General features: G+C 30.2%; 2 protein-coding genes across 3 annotated transcripts; both read left to right on the top strand.

Annotated features, from left to right (window-relative positions):
• The first annotated feature begins 8,050 nt into the window (after window positions 1-8,050).
• On the top strand, window positions 8,051-13,232 carry LOC105124014 (uncharacterized transporter YBR287W-like). 2 transcript variants are annotated; one of them, XM_011023836.1, is made up of 11 exons: window positions 8,051-8,436; window positions 10,665-10,949; window positions 11,033-11,112; window positions 11,251-11,375; window positions 11,470-11,591; window positions 11,691-11,906; window positions 12,004-12,117; window positions 12,210-12,310; window positions 12,397-12,449; window positions 12,555-12,740; window positions 12,828-13,232. In XM_011023836.1, exons 2-11 carry the CDS (start codon window positions 10,815-10,817, stop codon window positions 12,950-12,952), a joined length of 1,257 nt encoding a protein of 418 aa, XP_011022138.1. In that variant the 5' UTR covers window positions 8,051-8,436; window positions 10,665-10,814; the 3' UTR covers window positions 12,953-13,232. The 2 variants fall into 2 exon arrangements, with proteins under 2 accessions (XP_011022138.1, XP_011022139.1); XM_011023837.1 differs by lacking the exon at window positions 8,051-8,436 and adding an exon at window positions 10,211-10,413.
• A 2,407-nt stretch (window positions 13,233-15,639) lies between these two features.
• Window positions 15,640-20,819, top strand: LOC105124109 (protein YLS2-like). Its single transcript, XM_011023972.1, has 4 exons — window positions 15,640-16,080; window positions 19,491-19,798; window positions 20,048-20,180; window positions 20,304-20,819. The coding sequence occupies exons 1-4, from the start codon at window positions 15,640-15,642 to the stop codon at window positions 20,580-20,582; spliced, it is 1,161 nt and encodes a 386-aa protein (XP_011022274.1). The 3' UTR covers window positions 20,583-20,819.
• The last annotated feature ends 3,029 nt before the right edge of the window (window positions 20,820-23,848 follow it).

Raw genomic sequence — 23,848 nt, forward strand, 5'->3', positions numbered from 1 at the left:
TATGAAAGGAACTTGATTTGTTGTTAACATAAGTTATAATCATGAATATCTAATAATATTTACACGTATTAACATTATTCGAATAAGATAACTAATATAATCATGTTAACAACTTATAATCTGATTGAAACTTTCTTTGTGTGTGGTTTCCAATTGAGTAATAAAATGAGTTTATATTATACTTGTTTGAAATACTATTAATGGATCCTCTAACATTGACATTTATTTTTATTATTATTTGATCCTCGTATTGATTTTCCATCTCAAAGTTCTTATCAACAACTTCTTCTTCTTCTTTTTCTTCTTTACTACTACTACTACTGTTATTATTGTTATTGTTGTTGTTGCTATTGTAGTATTATTATTGTTTATAATTTATACAATTAACCTCCTTGTGGTTCGACCCTGATGTTGTAGGGTTATTTAGTATTTCGACACTCCCACACTTAAGAAAATACATCGATCTTTTGGTCGTGTCAAGTTTTTGGCGTCGTTGCCAGAGAGGTAAATTCTTGTACGAATTATAGTATTTATTTCATTTTCTCTTTTCTTTTTTCTTATATCTAACTTTGTTCCTTTTATTTGTTTCTTCTTCTTTTATTTTTTTTCTTTTATTCTATTCCTACACGTGCATGAAAGTGTAGTCACGCATATTAAGTGGTAGACTTTGTAGGGTATCCTTATCATTTTTTTAAAAATATGACCGAAGAAGATAACTAGTCGCTTGATAATGAGAATAATGAGAATAATTGTGTTAGAACATAGAGACCATATGAATCCCACATGAACAAGTGCACCATCATGCATAGTTCTTCCCCCTGATGCATCTCATTTTAATTTTAAGTTAGACATCATTTACCTTCTTTTTATAACTTAGATTTAAAAAATTCATATTTGCTTTTAAAGGAATTTGATGAGGTTTGTAACACCTATAATAACTCAAATTATAGCATGAATATTATTTGATTAAAGCTTTTTTCTTTTTCATTAAAAGATAAAGCAAAAACATGGTTACAAAATTTGAGACCAAGATCCATTCGTGTTTAGGATGAAATGCAATAACAGTTTTTAAAGAAGTTTTTTCCTTTTCACAGAACAAACTCTTTCAAAAGACAAATCACCATTTTCACTCAAAAACCAGGAGATATATTTTACCAATGTTGGGATAGATATTGAAACTTGTTTAATACTTGCCCTCGTCATGGTTTTGAAACATGGAGAATGGTTTTACATTTTTTTATGAAGGGTTAACACCTAAAGATAGACAAATGGTGGAATTGATGTGTAATGAAACTTTTGAAGATAAAGATCCTGATGAGGCAATAGAGTACTTAGACTTGTTAGCTGAAAATGCTCATAATTAGAACACCGCAGGTACTTATGAGACACCGAGTAAAACTCAACCTCATATATCTAGTGGAGGTATGTACAACCTTAGGGAAGATCATGACCTCAAAGCCAAGTTTGTATTTTTAGCTAGAAAAGTCGAGGCTCTAGAATTAAAAAAGAGTTGTCAATTAAAATCTATTCAAGACATAGAGTGTCAAATCTGTGAAACCAATGAACACTCAACCAATGATTGTCCAAATTTGCCTTCTTTTAGGGAATGCCTCCATGAACAAGCCTATATTTTAAATAATTTTTAAAGGTCCAATCATAACTCATACTTACAAACATACAACTCTGGTTGAAGAAATTATCTAAATTTCAGTTGAAAGAGTGATAATAATAATGCACAAACTTTACAACCACTATTTGAAGCACACTATAATTTTTAAAATTCTCATGTATATGTACTTCCTTATGCTCTAATTCCTAGAAGAAATCTTGAGAAAACATTACATGCATTTATTGAAAAGTAATAGATAATTAATACTCAACCTGCTCAAAATATAACAGATTTTAAAGATATTTTTACAAAATAAACATATGCTTTTGATTTCTAAAAGAAAAATAAGTTTATATCTCAATCATAATAAAAATTTATTTTTATTTTATTTTTAAAAACTATATAAGATTCCACCGAGAAAAAGATGGTATTTCCTTTTCTACGTGGAACCTTCCATCCATCGGTGCTTTGATGGCATGCACAGATTTCACATGGAATAAATATAATTTGGCTTGCAGAGAGTTCACATGGAATATAATTCGGCTTTGGGGTCCGTGGATAGGCTTGAGGTTGTCGTTTTGAAATCAACAAGGGCTTAGACTGTCCCCATTTTAAAGATGAATTAACTGGGGAAGGTTCACATGTCATTAAATGCCCACCCAATATCGGTGCATTATTGCAGCCTAGATCTGCACATTTTTCATTAATTTTAATTTTTCCTATGACCGTGACTTGTAAAAAAAAAAAACTGAGAAAAATATTTATTTTATTTATTTTTCAGCTCCTGAGGTTAGATTGGGGAAAGAGAAACTCATTGGAAACAAGATACTTGTTAGTTTGTCACTATCTAAATAATAACAGGAAGGATCTTTGTGTCAGTATTTTGTTTCCCTTCTCGAGAGAATCTTTGGATGTTGTTTTTCTCTTTGAATATTATTAAAAAATATATTTAATTAGGTTTGTATCCGATATATTTTTATTTTAATATTTAAAAAATATTATTTTAATATTTTTTAATTAATCCATATTTTTTATTAGTTATTCATATTATTTTTAAATTTATCTAGTTAACTAAATTACGTGGAAACAATTCTCAAATAATTTTATTTTAAATCAGAAATTAATCTACTAAGTAAAATCTATTAATAATATTAAATAATTATTTACCATCTAAATATTTTTTTTGTTATATTTTAAAAAAATAGCATAGCACTTCCTTAAAACTAATAATAGTCTAATAATATTAGATTTTGGTTCATATTTGTAATAAAAATCGATTACGAATGTACCTAAATATCTAAATATGAATGTTGAGCTCGGGATCGAAAGTCTTCACTAGAAACACAAGAGGCTGCCAAAGTACTGCAAACAATAACTAAAATGTACTAGCTTCGAGTCTTATCATGCACGTCTGTCATTCCTGCGGTATCTTACTTGTTTACTAGGCTTGCAGGATGTTCAGTGGGCCGTGGGGATTAGTCGTGATGCGCGTAAGCTGGCCCAGACACGCATGTCATCCCCGCGGTACCTTACCTGCTAACTGGGCTTGCAGGATATTCAGTGGACCGTAGGGATTAGTCGTGATACGCGTAAACTAGCCCGGACATTCCATATAAATTAAAAAAAAAAAGTACTGAGAGAAATCAAAGAGATTTATTTACGTGGGCTTGACTGAGCCTCACATGCTAGGCATTATTTTCTCTGTCGTTATTGGACGGAAGTTCTCAGTAACGTCGGATTATTAGCTAAAACCGATAGCCCGTGGTTGTTTTACTATAGCACTAGAAACAATATATAAATTACTGTGTATTATTATTATTATTATAAAATTATTATTTTACCCTTCACTTCACAACCTAGGAAGCTTTAATTAGGAATAAAACAATCTTTTCGACGTAATAAATTGGTCATTGTGAAATTCATTGAGGGCATATTGGTCCATGCATTTTTTGCAAAATTTTAATAAACTTCTTCCATTGGTTGGCCTTCTGGATTTTTCCCCTTTTTTTTTGCAGAATATAAATATTGATTTGCTCTTACAACCAAAATTTGTTTTAACTTTGATTAATGGGCATTTTTCGTTTTTCTCGTAGGTTTTTTGTTAGAAGCATGGTGCACCGAGGCCATTTTCGTCTTTTAATAAAATATAATATCGTTAAAAACGAAGGTGCTGGGCGATCTAGGTTCACGCATGCTATGCATGCCATTTAAGCTGTGTGTGTCATGGCATCCAGACTGTCCTTTTACGGTGTTGATGAATGCATCGTCATGTCTTTTTCAAGCCATGTGGCGGTAGTGGTTGGCTGATTTGTTGATCATAATCTTTTCGTCTTTCCACTCTTTTTCCTTGTAAATGACAGGTAGATGTTCTTTGTTATGGATTTTTAAATTTTAGTTTTTATTAAAAGATTTTATTAGTTTTTAATTTTATTACTCACTTTAAAAATTTATGGTATATTATTTTTTCAATTTAAATTTTATTTTTTTTAATTTTTTTGGTAAAGTTAATTTATTTTTCAATTTAATCCTTTAATTTATGTTTTATTTCAAATTCCATTTTTATTATTTTAATTAATATTTTTTTATTTTATATCAAACTGTATAATTGATTATTTTTTATTATTTTATTTGCTAAGAATTAAATTTCATGGTTTTTTATGTATGATATTTCTAATCTCCTAACGTGAATCATTTATTTAAAAGATTAACTTGGATCGATATCCTTTTCTGTTTTATTTTTTTAATTTTATTGTTTAATAGTAATTTTTTTTATTATCATTTGATCTAATAAAAAATAATTATAATAATCAAATTTATTAAATATAACTTACCTATTTTGTAAAATTAAATATCTTAATTTATATTTAGTTTTTTATTTTTTCTTTTGATTTTGTTTTTAATTACTTTTTTTTTTATTTTTTTTTTAAAAAACGAAGGTGCTGGGCGATCTAGGTTCACGCATGCTATGCATGCCATTTAAGCTGTGTGTGTCATGGCATCCAGACTGTCCTTTTACGGTGTTGATGAATGCATCGTCATGTCTTTTTCAAGCCATGTGGCGGTAGTGGTTGGCTGATTTGTTGATCATAATCTTTTCGTCTTTCCACTCTTTTTCCTTGTAAATGACAGGTAGATGTTCTTTGTTATGGATTTTTAAATTTTAGTTTTTATTAAAAGATTTTATTAGTTTTTAATTTTATTACTCACTTTAAAAATTTATGGTATATTATTTTTTCAATTTAAATTTTATTTTTTTTAATTTTTTTGGTAAAGTTAATTTATTTTTCAATTTAATCCTTTAATTTATGTTTTATTTCAAATTCCATTTTTATTATTTTAATTAATATTTTTTTATTTTATATCAAACTGTATAATTGATTATTTTTTATTATTTTATTTGCTAAGAATTAAATTTCATGGTTTTTTATGTATGATATTTCTAATCTCCTAACGTGAATCATTTATTTAAAAGATTAACTTGGATCGATATCCTTTTCTGTTTTATTTTTTTAATTTTATTGTTTAATAGTAATTTTTTTTATTATCATTTGATCTAATAAAAAATAATTATAATAATCAAATTTATTAAATATAACTTACCTATTTTGTAAAATTAAATATCTTAATTTATATTTAGTTTTTTATTTTTCTTTCAATTTTGTTTTTAATTGTTATTAGTGACTTTGTTTTTCATTTATTTATACACATTATTCTTGATTTATGTACAAAATATATAGGAAAGCTTGCGTATTCAATTTTATTTTGAATAGAAATCTTTTTTCCCAACATGTAGTGAATCACAAGTTAAATAAATATTAATTTAAATATAACACGTGGGCATTTGATCTATGCGATAGAAAAATAAACGGAGGATGGCTGGTCAAGCCAAGACCAAGGTTGTGGACTTCAGACATTTCACTCTTTGTTCCGAAGGACAAACTTGAATTTGCCTGTCGAAAGCTAATAATTAATGTTTCTGTTCTTATATACATTATAGATTGTCGTATTATAAACTGAATTAATGTTTAAACATCTCAAGAAAAAATAAAAAAGATTGAAATCATTTTAATATCTAATCCTTCACTTCCGAAAGCATTTGAATGCAAGAGCTCTTATTTTATGTTTTCTTAACGACAAATTTTTGCTTCAATTTAATTTTCTCACATCAAGATCATGCATTGATCATCTTTTCGAGTTGATAAATAAAGATAATAATAAAAAAATTCGAATATTACTCAATTCGTCTGATTGAAATAATCTCCAAATTGGAACCCCGTGTTCAAATCTTAAAGAAACCATTATTATCTCTTGGTTGGAAAGGGAAATTCGGATTTAATTTGTGATCTGAGAGCTAATTAACGTCATAATCAATATCATGCATAGTACAAAAATGCAAGGTGAAACAATCTTTGAATGCTTGAAATTCATGAATCTAAGGTTTACATGCATGAATTCTCTACCTTAGCTATCATTCTATAGATTTCCATCATCAATGACTTCATGTCACAAGATTACAAATAGCTAGCAAGTTGCCATATATATATATATATACGTCAAGAAAGTGGTAGTTGTCGAGCTCCGAAGCCCACCTGGGAAATCGTATTGACCAAACGATGACGTGAGGGGTTAATTAGCCTATACTATACTTAATTAAATTAGTAATCAGACAACTCATGCAGTTCTAACATCATTCTTTTAGAGGGACGTCATCATATGGAAGTTAATGAACCAATCTAGGTTAACTTAAATACTATATGTTTTTTTAGTTCTGTCATTGATAAAATCCTTCGGAGTAAATATGAATAAAATGTTGACGAGTACAAGATTCTCTTTTTTAAAATCACCATTTTTAGTTCTGTCATTGATAAAATCCTTTGGAGTAAATATGTATAAGTACAAGATTCTCTTTTTAAAATTACCACATTGCTGGGAAATCAAGAAAAAAGAATTCCAATAGCACAAATAAACTTAGCCCTAAAACTAGTCAAAATCTCAAAAGACGGCTAAAAAAATTAACACGCAAGCTCAATTAATAGTTAGCCATTCCCGCGGAGGCAGGGCATTGCCGAGTAAGACAAAGCACAATCTAGCAAGGAACCTGCCAGATTGGATTGCCTCGTCAGGGCTAGTCTGGCTTACAAGGGGGTAAAAGATTTCATGTTACATGACTGTATAGAAATCCAAAAGTATTGGGAAAATAGTATATTTTGACTCTATCAATAATGGGCATCATAGTTTTATTAGTGAACAGCTAATTAATAGAAATAACAGTTCTATTAAACAATTTTTTTTTAATCAATACCGTCTATATTAAAGAACCTTCAATGAACATAACAATTCTTCATTATACAGAGTGTCGAAATGGCAATTATATTGTGCACTGACCACTTATTTATTTATTTATTATTTAGTCCTTAAAATTTATGTTTTTTCTTTCATTTTCTATCTATGTTTCTCTAGTTTTTTAATGTTTTGGTTCAAAAATTTATTTTATTTATATTTAATTCGTTTAGTTTGAGAGGAAAAAAAATATAATCAGGGAATGGAAGATGAGAGAATAAGTAGTTTAAATTCATTTAAGTTAAATGATTTTAAAATATATTTATGCTATTATTGTATTAATTATAGTTCACTTTTTACCTTTTTTTTATAAAATTATTGTATTTTTTTATAATATTAGCAAGCACTCATTTTATACAACCCTTCAAGAGTTTTTTTTTATTTTTTTTTTAAATTTTATTCATTGTCTTTCCTCCACGTGACCTTCAAAAAACTATTACAAGAAATTCCCCCAGTGGTGCGTTGTTCTTATATGATTTTTAATATGCTTCTTTGAAATTATCAAAACATTGTTTTTTATGATAAAAAAATTACGGCAGGTTTTACAAAAAAAAAAACAATTGATAATATCATGAAAAGGTTTTTATAATATAAAATATTTCAATTATCTATTTTTATTATCAAATAATTAAATAAAAAATAAAAAAATTGCTTGAAAAAAAAAACTTATTAAAATGAGCTCGACCCGGTAAGTAGGATAACGAGGTACAATAATAGTGACCAGATCAGGATTGGGCACTTTGTGAACTCACAGCATAACTGCAAATTTCAACAAATAAAAAAATATCACTTATTTATTAAGATTTAATTTTGGGTCGTGGGATCATAGCACTGCTATTATATATTAGGTGAGACCTGAAAATAACACAGTAAGTTTTATCCATGGATGATCCAAGGATAGAACTCTTTCCCTTCTCCTCGATCATACGATACATTTAGTCTTTTTTTTAGTCAAAATACTTCAATTTAATCTCACAGAAAAAATACATAAAATTGTTCTTGTTAAAATTAGGCTTAACATTCCATTCCATTTCATCTTGAGAGAAAAAAAAAATAAAAAGAAAAGTTGGCTCCCTCAAGCCTATAATTCAAGTTCAAATTGTCATGTAATTCGATGGCACCAATCTTCTCCTTTCATTATTTTAGTTGACCTAGAATAATAAAATAGGCAGTGCCACACCATATATGAACTCACTCGTTGTGGTATATGATTTTTGCTCCTTTTCCCATTATGTTTTTCCTATAAATAGAGAGAGCGGATGATTTTCTCTGGCCATCACGCATGTCGAACAAAGTTTCTTCCGTCTTTTTGCCTTTAATAGACTTTGATTACGCTTTTTCCCATACACATATACCTCCCCTGTAATACAGGCAATTTGAGTGCATTTTGCTTGTCTCCCATTTAGTCTCAATCTTTCATGCTCAGGCTAGTCTCCCTCGCCAATCTTCTCTTACACTCGCTACTCACACCCCAGGCTTGATTGCAGGTTAGTTTGTCCCTCTCTCTGTTTTCATTTGACATTCCTGCATCAATATGTATCTTTTCTTCTCCGTCTTGTTCTTGCTGTGACCCTTTGCCCTCAGTAACATGATTTCATGTTAACTTTTCTGGTGAATGACGGAGGAACCACTGGTTTTTATTCCTGTTTCAGACCCATTGAAAAGCTTTGGTTTTGTTTTCCGGTGTTGTCTTGAACCCCAATTTTTGTTGGCTAGTATCATTTATGCAGTGGAGATTCGGTTAATTGTGGTGCTTTTTCGCTCTTACATCTGTGTTGTTGTGGAAGCACTTCTGGTCTATTCTCTTTCTTGTCTTTGGAGGCCTAGTTATAATCTCTATTACTTAATTCTAAACCAATCCAACTCTATCTCAACTCTTCGAGTCTTGTAGTATCATACATTTATTGCCGTCTCCATGAAGTATATACCCTTTTCCCACTTTGTTTGAACATATATAGAGTTGAGAGAATATCTTAGAGAGAATAGTGAATTTGAGTTTTTGTTTTTTTAGAAATTATTTTTGAACAATTTCTAAAATTACGAGCAATGCTTAGGATTAAGAGGTACTTGAGAATATAATAACTGTTATTTTTTAAAATGTTTTTTTTAATATATGAAAATAGTATTTTTATTTTTTTAAAAAAATATTTTTAAAATATTTAGCACATTAAAACTCACTTGAAAACATAAAAAAATTAATTTAAAATATAAAAACAAGTTATAAATATCTTTTTCAAAAATGTGAATCATTTAAACCCAGGTCGTGCATTCATGGTATTTTATATATATTTTTAGTAATTTCAACCATTTTATTATCTACTAGTGTGGCAAAGAACAAGAAAAGAAATCAGTCAGACTTGGATGCCTTGCAGTTGCCATCATTTTGGCCTTTTCCCAATCAAAGCTTTCAGATTTTATACATCTCATATACAGTAGAGTAGATAGCCATGGTTGGAAACCTTGCGTCTTTCTTTCTTTATCATGCTGGTCATAATTATAAAATTCGCAAGGGCATGACGATTCCCGGCGTAACGTGTTGAGCATTCTTTGCCAGATACGTGGTGTCTATCCATTCTTGATTTTTATCCTCCTCTTCTTTCGTTGCCTTATTTTCTGTAAACATGTATTATTTTAGATCTCGAATAATTGTTTTTATTTATTGGAACAGTATTGATGGATGCAATTGTCATATGAGAATTCTCAATTGTTAAATATGAGATTGTGTTTTTTCTTTTTTTAATTATTTTAATATGTTAATATTAAAAATAAATTTTTAAAATTTTTATATTTTTACGACTAGAAAGAGCACAAGCAGCCAGCCTCAACAAAGAGTATAGAATGCCCGAATTAGTATATTCGTGAGTCGATTGTTTAACCAAAGGAACTGGAAAAAAATATATAAGAAAGCTGATTAGGTAGCATTCTTAACTTTATAATATATTATATATAATATAATAAATAAAAGCATGCATCCGTCGTGGATCCTGAACAATATTTACATTCTGTGGAGACAGATCGGATTCAGCTGTGTCCTCTTCCCATTCTATCTCATTATTAAAAATAAAATAACACCGAAGTTTCTAGCCGAATGATCTTGAACTGCCTTCTATGTGTGGTGTCAGCTGATCTCACCTAGTGACCCCAGATAATTATGGCAAGGGGACCCCAAATGACTGAGACGGCGAGTAGTTTTTTTTTTTAATGTTCGGAAGTAATAATTATTTCATCCATTACAGTTTGTTTCTATTTTATCTATCTTTGGCTCATGTTAAAAAAATAGAAGGGAGAAAAGAGGGAGAGAGATTTTTCATAATCCTATCATTTTGAATGTGAATAGCCACCATAAAAATGCAAAATTCAACTAAAATTACCTTGATCATCAAAATTAGGGAGGGAAAACTGGTTTCTACAGGGACCCTGTGGCATGGTGGTACTATATCTGTACCCTCTAATGAAGACAAAGGGTTGTTACCTTCTTGGTTCTTTCCTCCCTTGGCTAGGCTTTTAGATTCACATGCACTGTTTTTATTTTATTTTTATTTTTTTGTGCTTTGTTTTTGAAAGCTCGATGTATAGCTTTTCATAATTGTGTCACAACAAATTTCTGTTGTTGCGTTTTGAATTTGTTTTGCTAGTCTTAACTTGGCTTTCTCTTTCGTCTTTTCCTTTTCCGAATGTTCCTTCTCATGATTTTCCTTCCTTTTTTAATCTATAGTATATAAAATACAAGGAAGGGCAGAAGTAGCAAGACAGGCACAGAAGTACAATCCTGCAACAGAAGAAGGAAGATAGGAGAGAAGGAATCATTTTACACATCTTTGATCCTTTGCCAGCGAAGTTTTTGAAACGAAGTTGAAAAGAGAAGATGGGTTTCTGGACACTTTTTGAGGTGGCATCTTTGCCAATCATACAAGTCCTACTTATCAGCTTCCTGGGAGCTTTGATGGCAACTGAATATATGAATCTTCTCCCTAAGGATGCTAGAAGATCCTTAAATAAGGTAAGAATCAAGAATTTCATTGTTTTTATTAAGGTTGCTCTTTGATCCCTCTACAACAACGAAAATTCTTTTTCCCGATGTAGCTCGTGTTCATGGTGTTCACACCCTCTCTCATGTTTGCCAGCCTGGCTAAAACTGTTACTCTCGAAGACATTATCTCATGGTAGGCTAACAGAAATTTAAGCTCTTCACTTTTGACATGCTGCCAAAAGGTGTAATCCTGCACCTTGGAACCAATTTGGTGCAATTCTTTTAGCTGGAAAATTGATTCATGCTCTGCTTTGGTTGATCGTTTCCTCAGGTGGTTTATGCCTGTTAACATTGGATTCACATTCTTAATTGGAGGCACTCTTGGATGGATACTTGTTAAAATACTGAGACCAAAGCCTTACTTAGAGGGCCTTGTTATTGCTACATGTTCATCAGGTTAGTTGTTGTTGGACTATTTAACTTGTTGCATTCATGCGCGTAGACTGTTGAAACCCTGATTGTTGTGCACTTTTGGTGCTTGTTAAAATAGGAAACTTGGGAAATCTTCTGCTCATAATTGTCCCTGCAATCTGTAATGAGGACGGAAGTCCATTTGGTGACAGTAGCATCTGCTCCTCCGTTGGACTCTCATACGCTTCTTTCTCCATGGCGGTAATCTTCGAGTTGAAACTCAACAATGCCATGAGGCCAAGCATTGGGAAATCATATGTTTTCTGTAAAATCTCATTTTGTTTTGGTTTGTCAATGCAGCTAGGAGGTTTCTTCATCTGGACTTATACATTCTATCTAATACGAACGTCGGCTGCAAAATTAAAAGCACTTCAAGCAGTAGTAGAGGTCTCAAAAGCACCCAACAATGATTTAGAAGCTAGGCACGAAACTCACCTGCTAATAAGACAAGATGAAGAAAATGGTGCAATAGTTGTCGCGTCATCCAAGTCTGCTGAAGATACAGAAAGCCATGCTGTTAGTACTTTTACAATAGTCTGTCCTTCTATATTCCTATGCACACACTAATATCTACAGGCCTGATATTTGGACTTCTGAATCTCTCTGGTTTCAGATTGTTTCCCAGGAATCAGAACATGGAAAAGGGAATGTATCATCCTGGACTAAATTAATAGGGTTTCTTCATCAGATTTTAGAGGAGCTCCTGGCACCCCCAACTCTAGCTGCAGTGAGTTTCCTCGACATTTCACCTACTTTTTTTATTGAGAAAAGCTAAACACCAGATGGTTAACAAGCTTAATTTTGGCCATCCTCCTTCAGATTTTGGGATTCATCTTTGGAGCAACTGCATTTTTGAGGAACTTGATAATTGGTTCAGAAGCCCCTCTAAGAGTGATCCAAGACTCCATCAAATTACTTGGGTATGAATTTCTATCTTTCGACTTACAATTGTTCCGTTTAAGTTCAACAATTTCAGGTATCTAAAAGTGAAAACACTCTGTTGCAGAGATGGAACCATTCCTTGTATAACTCTCATATTGGGAGGCAACCTAACCGAAGGTAATAAAAATTAAAAAAAAATTCAAGTACTCGTTCGAAATTTCCAAACCAACATAAATGGCAACACATTCTGATAAGCTTCTATAATGTATTCTACATAAAAAGGCTTGCGCGCATCCAAAATCAAATCATGGATCGTTGTTGGGGTGATTTGTGTCCGATACATTATACTTCCTGCAATTGGTATGTGGGTTGTTAAAGCGGCTGGCCATCTTGGTTTTCTCCCATCAGACCCTCTCTTTCACTATGTTCTGATGATTCAGTATACCCTTCCACCTGCCATGAATATTGGTAATCAATGATATTCAACTGCATTTTATATAATCTGGAGATGCTAGCTTTGGCTGCTAAAATTGCTAATAATCTTCATATGTGCAGGTACCATGACACAGTTGTTTAATGTGGGACAAGAAGAGTGCTCGGTCCTCTTCTTGTGGACATACTTAGTTGCAGCCTTGGCACTCACTGCCTGGTCTACAATTTTCATGTGGATCTTGTCCTGAATAAACCTTCAAAGTAGGATGTAACTACTACAAGTCAAATAGTGTGAGATTCATCATATATTAAAATGGCCATATATAGGTATATACCACCGATCAAATGGGATATTTTTGTACCTGCACAAAACAAATATTTCTTGATTATTGGATTGCTTTATCGAAGCTTTTGCTATATAGTTTATTTATGTGTCGTCGTTGCATTTTTCAAGTTCTTGTAAACACGAACAGAGTCATAAAAAAAAACAGAACAGGCCCAGGATGTTGCTATTCTGGGCGTTGCATCTTCATGTACAATAAATAATTCCGGGATACCTGTATTTATAGGAAATCAAATTTTCACAGTCCGATGTACCTCAATTGGCATTAGTATATGTTTGTATATTAATTGTGGTTTTAGTGCATGTTAAAAAAAAAAAGAAGAAGGAAAAAACCGATCACCGAAGGATTTCAAATTTTTACTTACAGCCAAGTCGGAATGAACTGTTTTATGACATCAGATATTAAAATGTCCTTGATTTGAAGCAACTTGTTTCATAATTTAAATGCTTGCTGCTGTATCTAGATAACATTATCCAACCCCCCTCGGCTATGGCAACGAAGTCTAGACCTGCAAGCTCACCATCTTCTCCAAAACCCACATCAAGAAAGCCCTCATGGGCCCATGGCCTTTCTTTACTGTTCTTTTAACGGTTCTATCTCTTGGTAGCTACACTCGTTTTCCAACCTGACTCGTTCGAACCAGCTCACTTGCCGATCCACGAGCTGACTCCGCCACCATTGAAGGCTTTGAAGAAGAATGATCACATGCTTCAAGCAGTTGATTGGACCAGAAGATATTGTATATGATAGCAATTCGGGTGTTATTTACACTTCTTGCGCTGATGGGTGGGTTAAACGAGTCACGATTAATGACTCAGTTGCTGACAATATCGTGGAGAACTGGGTTAACACTGGAGGTTGGCCTCTCGGGCTCGACCTTGGACACGATAATGAAGTTATTGAAGGCGATGCTTGCAAGTTTGGTAACGTTAATTAATCAACTTAATGTTCCATAACAAGAAATAAACTAATACGCCTAGCATTTTAAATGTTTAATTTACTTTGAGTTACTGAAACTAATACGCCTAGCATTTTAAATGTTCAATTTACTTTCGAGTTACTGTTTGGCTTTTTTTTTTTTTTTCCTTCTTTGAACTTATTCTTTTTTTTTTTTTTTCATAACCATATTCTTGTGTTTTTCAATTATGCCCATCAGCAGTTAGTTGGGATGAAATTTAGGTTTGGTATTTTGATTTAAATGCCTTGACATAAGATTCTTCGGTAACACTAGAAATTCCAGCTGTCAGTTGAAACTAGATTTTATGCAAAATAGTTGGAATTTCTCGTTTTCTAATTAATTAAAACTAAAGGGACTAGAATTAAAATGGCCGGGAAAAGCCCTTCTTTTTTTTTAGAGAAGAGAAAAAAAGAGAGAAAAAAATATTCACTAAGGCACTTCAAGATTTCTTCTCGACTATGCTTTGATTCAAGACGAAAGCTTTAATGATATGAATCTGACAATATAAAAATGATCAATTTTAAAAAAATTAAATGTTATCACACACATCACCAAACCATAATGGTTTAGATTACATGCTAGTGTGTTTATACCACACACCAACCCTTTTTCTCTCGCTTTTTATTTTAATTTTTTAATTAATAATAATTCTTCAATTCAATCCTGAATTTCATTTTACCCTACTCTAATTAATTTTTTATTTTATTTTGTCTCTAATTCTCTAATAGCTTATTAATTTAATCTTGGATTTCATCTTGTCAGATGAAGGACGGCTTAAATGGAAGAAAAGTTAAGAAAGGGTAAAGAAGGTGATGATTAGCTAACCGAATTAGCACAATGTGATTATGCATATGACCCGATTCGTGAATTTTACCTCAAAATTAAACACAGATTACAATGTTTACAATGAAGCTCAGATTTACAATGTTTTTTTTTGTACTATAATTATTTTTATTTTATTTTTTAAAATATTTTTATTTAATTAAAATAAAATCCATAAAAATAAACTAAATGCAAGCTTATGCGCTTCCAAGTATTTATTAAAAATAAATACTTGTAAAAATCAAGTATTGATTTAATATAATATAAAAAATTTACTTGAGAATACTATAATTTTTTATAAAAAAATCAAAATAAATATGATGATTAATTTAAGATTAATAAAATATTAAGAAATCAAATTAAAAAAAATTGAATAAAAAAAAAAAACTTGACAATAAAATCATATAAATGACGTATACGTCATCCTCCACATGCATATAATTGATTATTTTTGCATAAGATGGCTTTATGGTAGATGACTAGGCATCTTCCTCGTACGTCAACACCCGCTCGCATGCACTTGTCGGAAGTATAAATTAGAATTGAATGTATATAATTTTCGAGTTTTACGAAGAGATGTTTTTGTTTTTTAATCGCAGATCTCATCAATGCTCCTGTCAGTTCTGGAAAGAAGGCAGATGCGTGGCTCCTTTTTCATTGTTTTTGTGGTCGTTAGAAGAGCCCATATAAGAGTTTGACTCGGATCACATGGGGGTTGAATTGACAGAATCAACTCAAGTTTTGATCTTTTAAGAGAAAAACTCATGAAATAATGTGGTTTTGGTTAAAAGAAAGAAAGAATCAACCCCCAATGGCAACACCTGCAAGCTCACCATCTTCTCTGAAACCCACATCAAGAAACACCTCATGGCCTTTCTTTACTGTTCTTGTAACGGTTCTATCTCCTGTCTTGGTAGCTACACTCGTTTTCCAACTTGACTCATTCGAACCAGCTCACTTGCCGATCCACGAGCTGACTCAGCCACCATTGAAGGCTTTGAAGAAGAATGATCACATGCTTCAAGGATCAGAGCTTGTGGGTTTCAAGCAGTTGATTGGGCCAGAAGATATTGCATATGATAGCAATTCGGGTGTTATTTACACTTCTTGCGCTGATGGGTGGGTTAAACGAGTCACGATTAATGACTCAGTTGCTGACGCTATCGTGGAGAGCTGGGTTAACACTGGAGGTAGGCCTCTCGGACTCGCCCTTGGACACGATAATGAAGTTATTGTAGCCGATGCTTACAAGGTTAGTAATGTTAATCAGTCAACTTATAGGGTGTTTGAATTAGAGGGTGTTTGAATAAGAAGTAATTTTTGTTTTTTTAAAGAAAAAGATATGTTTTTATAATTTTTAAAGATGTCGTTTATATGTAAAAGATATTATATTTTGATAAAAAATCACCACACTTTCAAACTAAACATACTCTTAATGTTTTATTACGTATGTCCTGTTTGTTTTTTTTTTTCATTATCATTTTTTTTTTTTTTAGGAATTGATTGGATAGAAATTTAGGTTTGGTGTTTTGGTTTGATCTACTTGATATAAAGTTCTTTGGTGATATAGCACAACAAGATTTTACAGTTTTATTGACGGACAAATTCCATTGATGTGTGATTAGATGTTCGTTAGTGATTTTTTTATCGACATCAACTTATAGGGTGTTTGAATTAGAGGGTATTTAAATAAAAAGTAATTTTTGTTTTTTAAAAGAAAAAGATATGTTTTTATAATATTTAAAGGTGTCGTTTATATGTAAAAGATATTATATCTTTGATAAAAAATCACTACACTTCCAAATCAAACACACTTTTAATGTTTTATTATGCATGTCCTGTTTGTTCTTTTTTTTTTTCATTATCATTTTTTTTTCTTTTTAGGAATTGATTGGATAGAAATTTGGGTTTGGGGTTTTGGTTTGATCTACGTGATATAAAGTTCTTTGGTGATATAGTACAATAAGATTTTACAGTTTTACTGACGGACAAATTTCATTGATATGTGATTAGATGTTCATTAGTGATTTTTTTATCGACGTCATCATTGACGGATTATGTTCGTCGGGTTACCTTTCATCGGTGATTCAACATTCTGTTGCTATATCGGTCGGCAAAACAAAAAAATCATTTGCCGATGGTTTTACAGACGGAATTTGCGCGCAAAAAAAAAGATTCTCGCTTGAAATATACCAACAGATTTGTATCCGTCAGTGATATCGTGATTTACCGACAGACACTAACCGTCGGTAAAGCTGTTGATGAGTGTTTAAAATATTGACCAAATGAATCCATTGGTAAAATCCTTGGTAATTGTTTTTTTCTAAAAAAAATTTAAAAAATTATTTAGGATATATAATATAAAACTATATAAATTAATTGTAATACAAACCAATTACGCAAATAAAATTATTTAGAAAAAATAGTTGCTAAAGCCACATGCTCCTTCTTAGCCATGCACTGTTTTTGGGATTACCACCTTAATAGAGATAAATCTAGATCTTGTTTATTTAATGAAAGATGATTTATTTTAAAATTTTAATTATGTAAAAGTAAAAAAAAAATTGATAGTTAATAGTATAATTTTATAAAAATAAATTATTTTTTTATTTTTGATAGTGTAATGAAAAATAAGTTGAAAAACACTTTTTAATATTTGGTTATTGCATGAAAAATAAGTTGGAAAATAACTTATTAATGTTTTATTTTTTTCAAGTTTATTAAAATAGTGAGGAACAAATCTTACAAATTAAAAAGTTGAATGAGAATGAAATTGAAAAAAAATCATAAATTATCTCAAATAAAATAAATAATAATCATATTTGATAGTGTGATTTTGTAAAAATGAATTATTTTTTGATGTTTGATAGTGTAATGAAAAATAAATTGAAACACTTTCTAATATTTGATTATAGCATGAAAAATGAGTTGGAAAATAACTTATAAATATTTTATTTTTCTCAAGTTTATTAAAATAATGAGGAACAAATCTTACAAATTAAAAAGTTGAATGAGAATGAAATTGAAAAAAACATTTCATAAATTATCTCAAATAAAATAAATAATAATCAAAATAATAGAAATCAAATCTAAAAAATAAAAAAATAAAAGAGGAAGAAATTAAAATAATAATATTAATATTTTATAAATTATTTCAAATAAAATAAGTAACAATCAAAAGAATGAGGATCAAATTTGATAGATAAAAAATTTTAATAAAAAAATATTAAAAGAAAAGCAAATAGTAATTATAAAAATGAGAACCAAAGTTAATATAAAAATTGAATTTTAAGCGATGAAATTAAATAATAAATATTCAAAACAAAATATGTATAGCAATCAAAAGTTTGAGAATTAAATTTGATATAATTAGTAAATGATATGATATTTCTAAATTTTTCACAATTTCAAGAAAGTGTTTTCTACTCATATTTTTAGGAAAATACTTTCCTTAAAACCAAGTTAAATTTTTTTTAATAAAAAAAATTTTTGTTGATTAATTTTTTTAATAATAAATAAATATAAAAAAATTTAAAAAGTAATTTTTTAAAAATTACTTTTTAAAAAATAAATATGACTCTAATAGCATAAAGAATTACTATTTTTGGAGATTGAATACAAAAAAATTTAAAAAGTAATTTTCTAAAAATTACTTTTAAAAAAATAAATATGACTCTAATAGCAGAAAGAATTACTATTTTTGGAGATGGAAGGTTGTGCCACTAGATCATGATGGTCCGGTTCATATGCTGGTATCTTTATATTAAGCGCTAATTCTTTGTTTTAATGTTTTAATCAATAATAATTCTTTGATTGAATTTTGAATTTTGAATTTCATTTCTCCCCAGCCTAGTCAAATTTTTTTAATTTAATTTGTAATTTTCTAATAGCTGATATGAATTTAATCTCGCATTTCATTTTAAACAATATAAAATGAAGACTCAAATAGAAAAAAAGCTTAGAAGGGTAAAGAATGTGATAACTAGCCAACTAAATTAGCACTTTTTTGCTTTATGGTTATGTATATGATTTGATTCATGAATTTTACAGTTAACCCGTTATTAAAATGGCTCATAACCTCAAAATTAAAATCATATGTTAAATTTATTGACGCAAATTCATTGTTTTTTTTTTTTTTTAATTTTATTGACGCAAATTCATTGTTTTTTTTTAAAAAAAAAATTTGTTGCCATCACTAAGTGTATTTAGCAACGTGGTGGACAAAGAGATTAGGCTCGTTAGGCATGAAATTGATTTCATTTTAGGTAATTAGAGGAAAAAAGGAAAACAAAAATCACATTTTGTTTATTAGAGTGTCAAATGTAAAAAAATAATATAAAATTACATGAATCTAAGACTTCTTAGGAATGATATAATATGTTCCGAATGGAATCACTTCTCCCTCAGAGAAGTTTGAGCGAATGCGACCTTTTTTTCAAGATCATTATTGTTTTTGAAAAATTAGCTTTATTTATCTTTATATTTAGTCTTATGTCTATAAGTCTAATTGTCTTGAAATCAACTTTGAATATATGATCATTTTTCAATGTATTTTTTTTCTCATGTATTTAATACAAGTTTACTAATGTCTTGTGTGTATCACTGGTATTACGTCAATTACCGCGCGCTCGGGCTTGTTATTTATAATGTTGTGTATAACAGGGACTGCTAAAGATAAGTGGAGAGGGTAAAGTGGAGCTACTAGCTGATGAGGCAGAGGGTGTAAAATTGAAGCTCACAGATGCTGTAGATATAGCAGAAGATGGCACCATCTATTTTACAGATGCTTCATACAAATACAATCTGCTCGAGTTCTTCTGGGACCTTTTGGAGGGTAAGCCATATGGTCGAGCAATCAGCTATGATCCAGTTACCAAAGAGACCAAGGTTTTGGCCCATGACCTCTACTTTGCTAATGGAGTCGCGGTCTCACCAGATCAACAATATGTGGTCTTCTGTGAAACATTCATGTATGATCCGAGTAATCTTATTTACGTTCTTGCAAACACGCATGCTAGTTTTCGAGAAATTAGCTTCTTTGATATTTCTTTCTTTCGTTTGGCTTTCATAAGGGGATTTTTTGGTTTTGCGCTAAGGGATAAGGCTATACGCTAACAAAACGTTGAGATAATAAATTTTACAGGTTATCCAACACCACCAACTATCTATGAATTATCATTTAGTTCTTATAATTTACCTTTTTGAACTGGTTATTGCAGGAGAAGGTGTAGAAAATATCACATACAAGGAAAGAAAAAAGGGAGCCTAGAGACATTCATTGACAATTTGCCAGGCTTGCCTGATAACATCCATCATGATGGACATGGCCATTACTATATTGCATTATCCTCGGTAATTTAATTGCGTTACTGCTATTCTTCACTTGCATGAATCTTCTTTTTCCCTTCACTTAGAGACCTCTATAGTATGACTGTTGTTTATAACACCAATAATGTTGCTGCAAAAATACAACAGGGAATCACAGTTGCACTGGACCTAGCACTCAAACATCCTTTTCTTCGGAAGCTGACTGGAATCTATACGAAGTACATGGGGGAAATTCATGCGTCGAAGAATAGTGGTGTTTTCATCGTAGATTTGGAAGGAAAACCAACGGAGCATTACTATGATCCGGGTTTGGCATTGATTTCAAGTGGGATCAGGATTGGAAACCATATACACTGCGGTTCCCTTCTCTATCCCTACATTGTCCGTCTTGATGTATCAAAGCATCCTGCACGAGCCACAGTGTAAGCAACACCCCTATAAAGTGATGTTCTTCGCACTATCCCACACCCTACGATGATTTTATCATATTATTCTAATAATGTATCTTCTTCTTTCTTGGCTATTTATGATATTGTTGGCTATGAAATGATCAAAGGACAAGATTTGTGTCTTTTTCAGCTATAGAAATTATTCAAGGACAGAAAATGAATGTTAAATAAATATTTTCTAATTGTGGCAACACTCCCATTGCTATTTTCGGCTGCTGTCAATGCTCAAAGTGAGATTATTCTTCCCAGATCGGACATAAAAAAAATTTGCAGGCCCTGAGCTACATATCATCAACCCAGATCGTGTAGGTAACCAGGGGAAATTACCCATCTTTAATATGTCATTGTTTACTCCAAAAATAAACTTAGTGTTTGTCTTATTGTTCAATTTAAAGTTCAAAAAAAGTTATTCATTTTATAAATAAAAAGCATGCTGTTCTTGGGGAAGATATTGTAATCTGTTGAAGATGAAGATTTTATAAAGGTGCAATGTCGTTCGGTATAGATTTATATGCTTCATTATATTAGGAATGGAATGTACATTGATTTCCATGTTTGATTATGTTGAATTACGTATTGTATTCTCTCCAATCATAGCTCTAATTTCCGATTTCAATTTTCAATATTTGCCATGTACTCATACATCTCTTTCACAGCCGAAATTTGATTTTATAATTTGCTGTCCAGCTTTGATATTTTGTTTGTTCGTTGTTCTCTTATAAATGTTGATTACCAAACCAATTGAAACACAGTGTCATCCTTCTTCCTTTCTTGCTGCTGTTGTGGGCAAGGTTTGTTGCTTGTGACATTTCTGCACAGCAATGTCTCCGTATGTCATGTCTAAGCAATGCTGGGAAGTGGAACCAAATTGTTGTTACTGTGATTGTTTCCTTGCTGCAGAGTTCCATTCATGTCCACCTTTTACATTTTAAATTGTGTTGGACTATTAGGTTAATGCTGTTAGGTGTAAATGTTTGATAGAATATGCAAAAGGTAATGGTGAAAAGTTGTTGTAAGAGTGCTGGGATCATTATCAAGTTGTTGTTAGTAAAAGTTGTATTTTCAAAGTATTTAAAAAAAATTAATTTTATTTTAATTTTAAATTATTCTTTTGTATTTTTAAAAATAAAAAAATATTATTTTAATATATTTTCAAGTAAAAATCAATCATTTTCAAAAATAATAACTACATACAATACTTTCAAACATTCCATGTAACTTCAATATTTTCATAAAGCTTAGTAATTTTTGCTTTTTTAGTATATTACCTGGCTACTGTCAATGCAGTATTGCATGCTTCTATGGAAAATATTGTGTAATCTTTAACTTGTAGTATAAATGTTTATTACTAATATAAGCAAGCATGCCAGAGAAGTACAGTTGTAGTTTGTAATAACATTTTGAAATTTAATTCTTGTCGAAAGCACTTCTGTATTTATCACGATGTTAATTTTTCAAAGATTGTTTATTTTTGTATTTTAAAAATATTTTTAAATAATTTAAAAAGCTTTTTTTATTTTAAATTAATTTTTTTTGTATTTTTAAATTATTTTGGTTTGTTTATGTTAAAAATAATTTTAAAAAAATAAAAAAAAATTATTAGTATATATTTTAATATAAAAAATTATTTAAAAAACAACTACAATATTCTCAACAACATTAAAACCATAAATAGTGGAGCTTTCAGCCAAAAATTATTAAAAAAGAGAAAATATGACTGAGTGACCTTTGATACATCCATTAACCCATATTTGAATACATTATTAGACTTCATTTATAGGTATACCATAGTTATTTTATAAAGTCATAGTTATTTTATAAAGTTATAGGTGGCAAGTTAAATCTTTTTTTTTTTTAATTTATGAGAGTATATATAGCCTAAATTAATAGCTATTAATAAGGTATAGTTTATGTCTTTTATTTAAAATCTTATATTTAATACACTATGAAAAAATAACTTGTTTAATTTGATTATTGATAATAATAGTTATAAAAATATTATCGATGACCATAATGCTAATAAATTATTTAAAATCTCATATTAGAACCGTATAAAGTGGGAAATAAGAGTAAACACATGTTATAAAGTATCTTTTTTATTGAGAAATATAGGGATGAGATTTATTATCATGTGATAGATATGGATGTATATAGTTTGATATTTAATAAGCTTTAGCATAATAATGTAGAAGTTATATTCTTATGTAGAGATAATTTGTATAAGATTAATAGTTATATATCTATATCATTTAGCTGGGAACCAAACCCAAAGTTTATAAGATATAGGAGAAGAAAGTGGAGGTACCAATTGTTTAGGCTAATGATAAAATAAAAAATTTTAAAAGGGTTTTCATTCATATATTCTGGCTCTAGTAACCAAAAATTTTAAAGGTGAATTAGTTACTTTAGTTATAGAGTTTATTTTGCTTCTTTTTTTTTTTTAGATTAATATAGGTGTCCGGGCCAGCTTACACGCACCACTACTAATCCCACGGGCCCTGAAATTAACGACCATATAAGCCTCTAGTGGCTATCATATGAGCAACCAAGAACTCGAACCAGAAATCACAGAGGGAACCTGAAATCACAGAGGGAACAAATCCTTTAGTCCCAAATTCTTACCACTTGACCACCACCTAGATGGTTATTTATTTTGCTTCTTAGTTACTTTAGTTATAGAGCTTGTTCCGAAAAAAGCAAAAGAATAATAATTATTATCATTTACAAGGAACAATCCAAATTCACTAAATATTATAAAAAATCATTGCAATATAAAGTAAATGTAAAATTCAAATAATAGTTGAAAGTCATGAACATGTTAAAGTTAAATTAACTAAAAAAACTAGAACAAGTTATTGAAATTGCTCAAGAAGATGAAGTTAACATCAAAAAATAATTAAGTGTTGATGTGTCATTCAAACCAAATGTATTTATGTTGAATCAATAGTCTAGAATTACCAATTTAACAGGTAGTCAAACCTTTGTTGTTTGATACACATCAATTGAGGTTTTTATTCTCTCAAAAGATAGTTTTATGCGACTTTAATTCTTTAAATCTCGGTAAGTTCTGTCTAGATCTTGAAATTTCGCATGAATATATCTTTGTTGAAATTAAATTTGAGATATTTGAAACAAGTTACCATAAATCGGTGACAATGCTACATTCAAAGCATTTATTTCTTTGGCATGGTTAAGTTTAATCTCTAACATTTAAATTGAGAGCAAAATTTTTCACAAGTAGAG

Source organism: Populus euphratica, unplaced genomic scaffold (assembly GCF_000495115.2).
Source record: "Populus euphratica unplaced genomic scaffold, PopEup_1.0 scaffold12.1, whole genome shotgun sequence".
Classification (NCBI taxonomy): Eukaryota; Viridiplantae; Streptophyta; class Magnoliopsida; order Malpighiales; family Salicaceae; genus Populus; species Populus euphratica.

Excerpts from the sequence above, each read along its gene's own strand:
- LOC105124014 (XM_011023836.1), top strand. The coding sequence starts at position 10,815 with ATGGGTTTCTGGACACTTTTTGAGGTGGCATCTTTGCCAATCATACAA. Across the intron at positions 12,118-12,209 it reads CACCCCCAACTCTAGCTGCA|ATTTTGGGATTCATCTTTGG; the intron begins GTGAGTTTCCTC and ends ATCCTCCTTCAG. Across the intron at positions 12,450-12,554 it reads GGGAGGCAACCTAACCGAAG|GCTTGCGCGCATCCAAAATC; the intron begins GTAATAAAAATT and ends CTACATAAAAAG.
- LOC105124109 (XM_011023972.1), top strand. The coding sequence starts at position 15,640 with ATGGCAACACCTGCAAGCTCACCATCTTCTCTGAAACCCACATCAAGA. Across the intron at positions 19,799-20,047 it reads GTCTTCTGTGAAACATTCAT|GAGAAGGTGTAGAAAATATC; the intron begins GTATGATCCGAG and ends TGGTTATTGCAG. Across the intron at positions 20,181-20,303 it reads ACTATATTGCATTATCCTCG|GGAATCACAGTTGCACTGGA; the intron begins GTAATTTAATTG and ends AAAATACAACAG.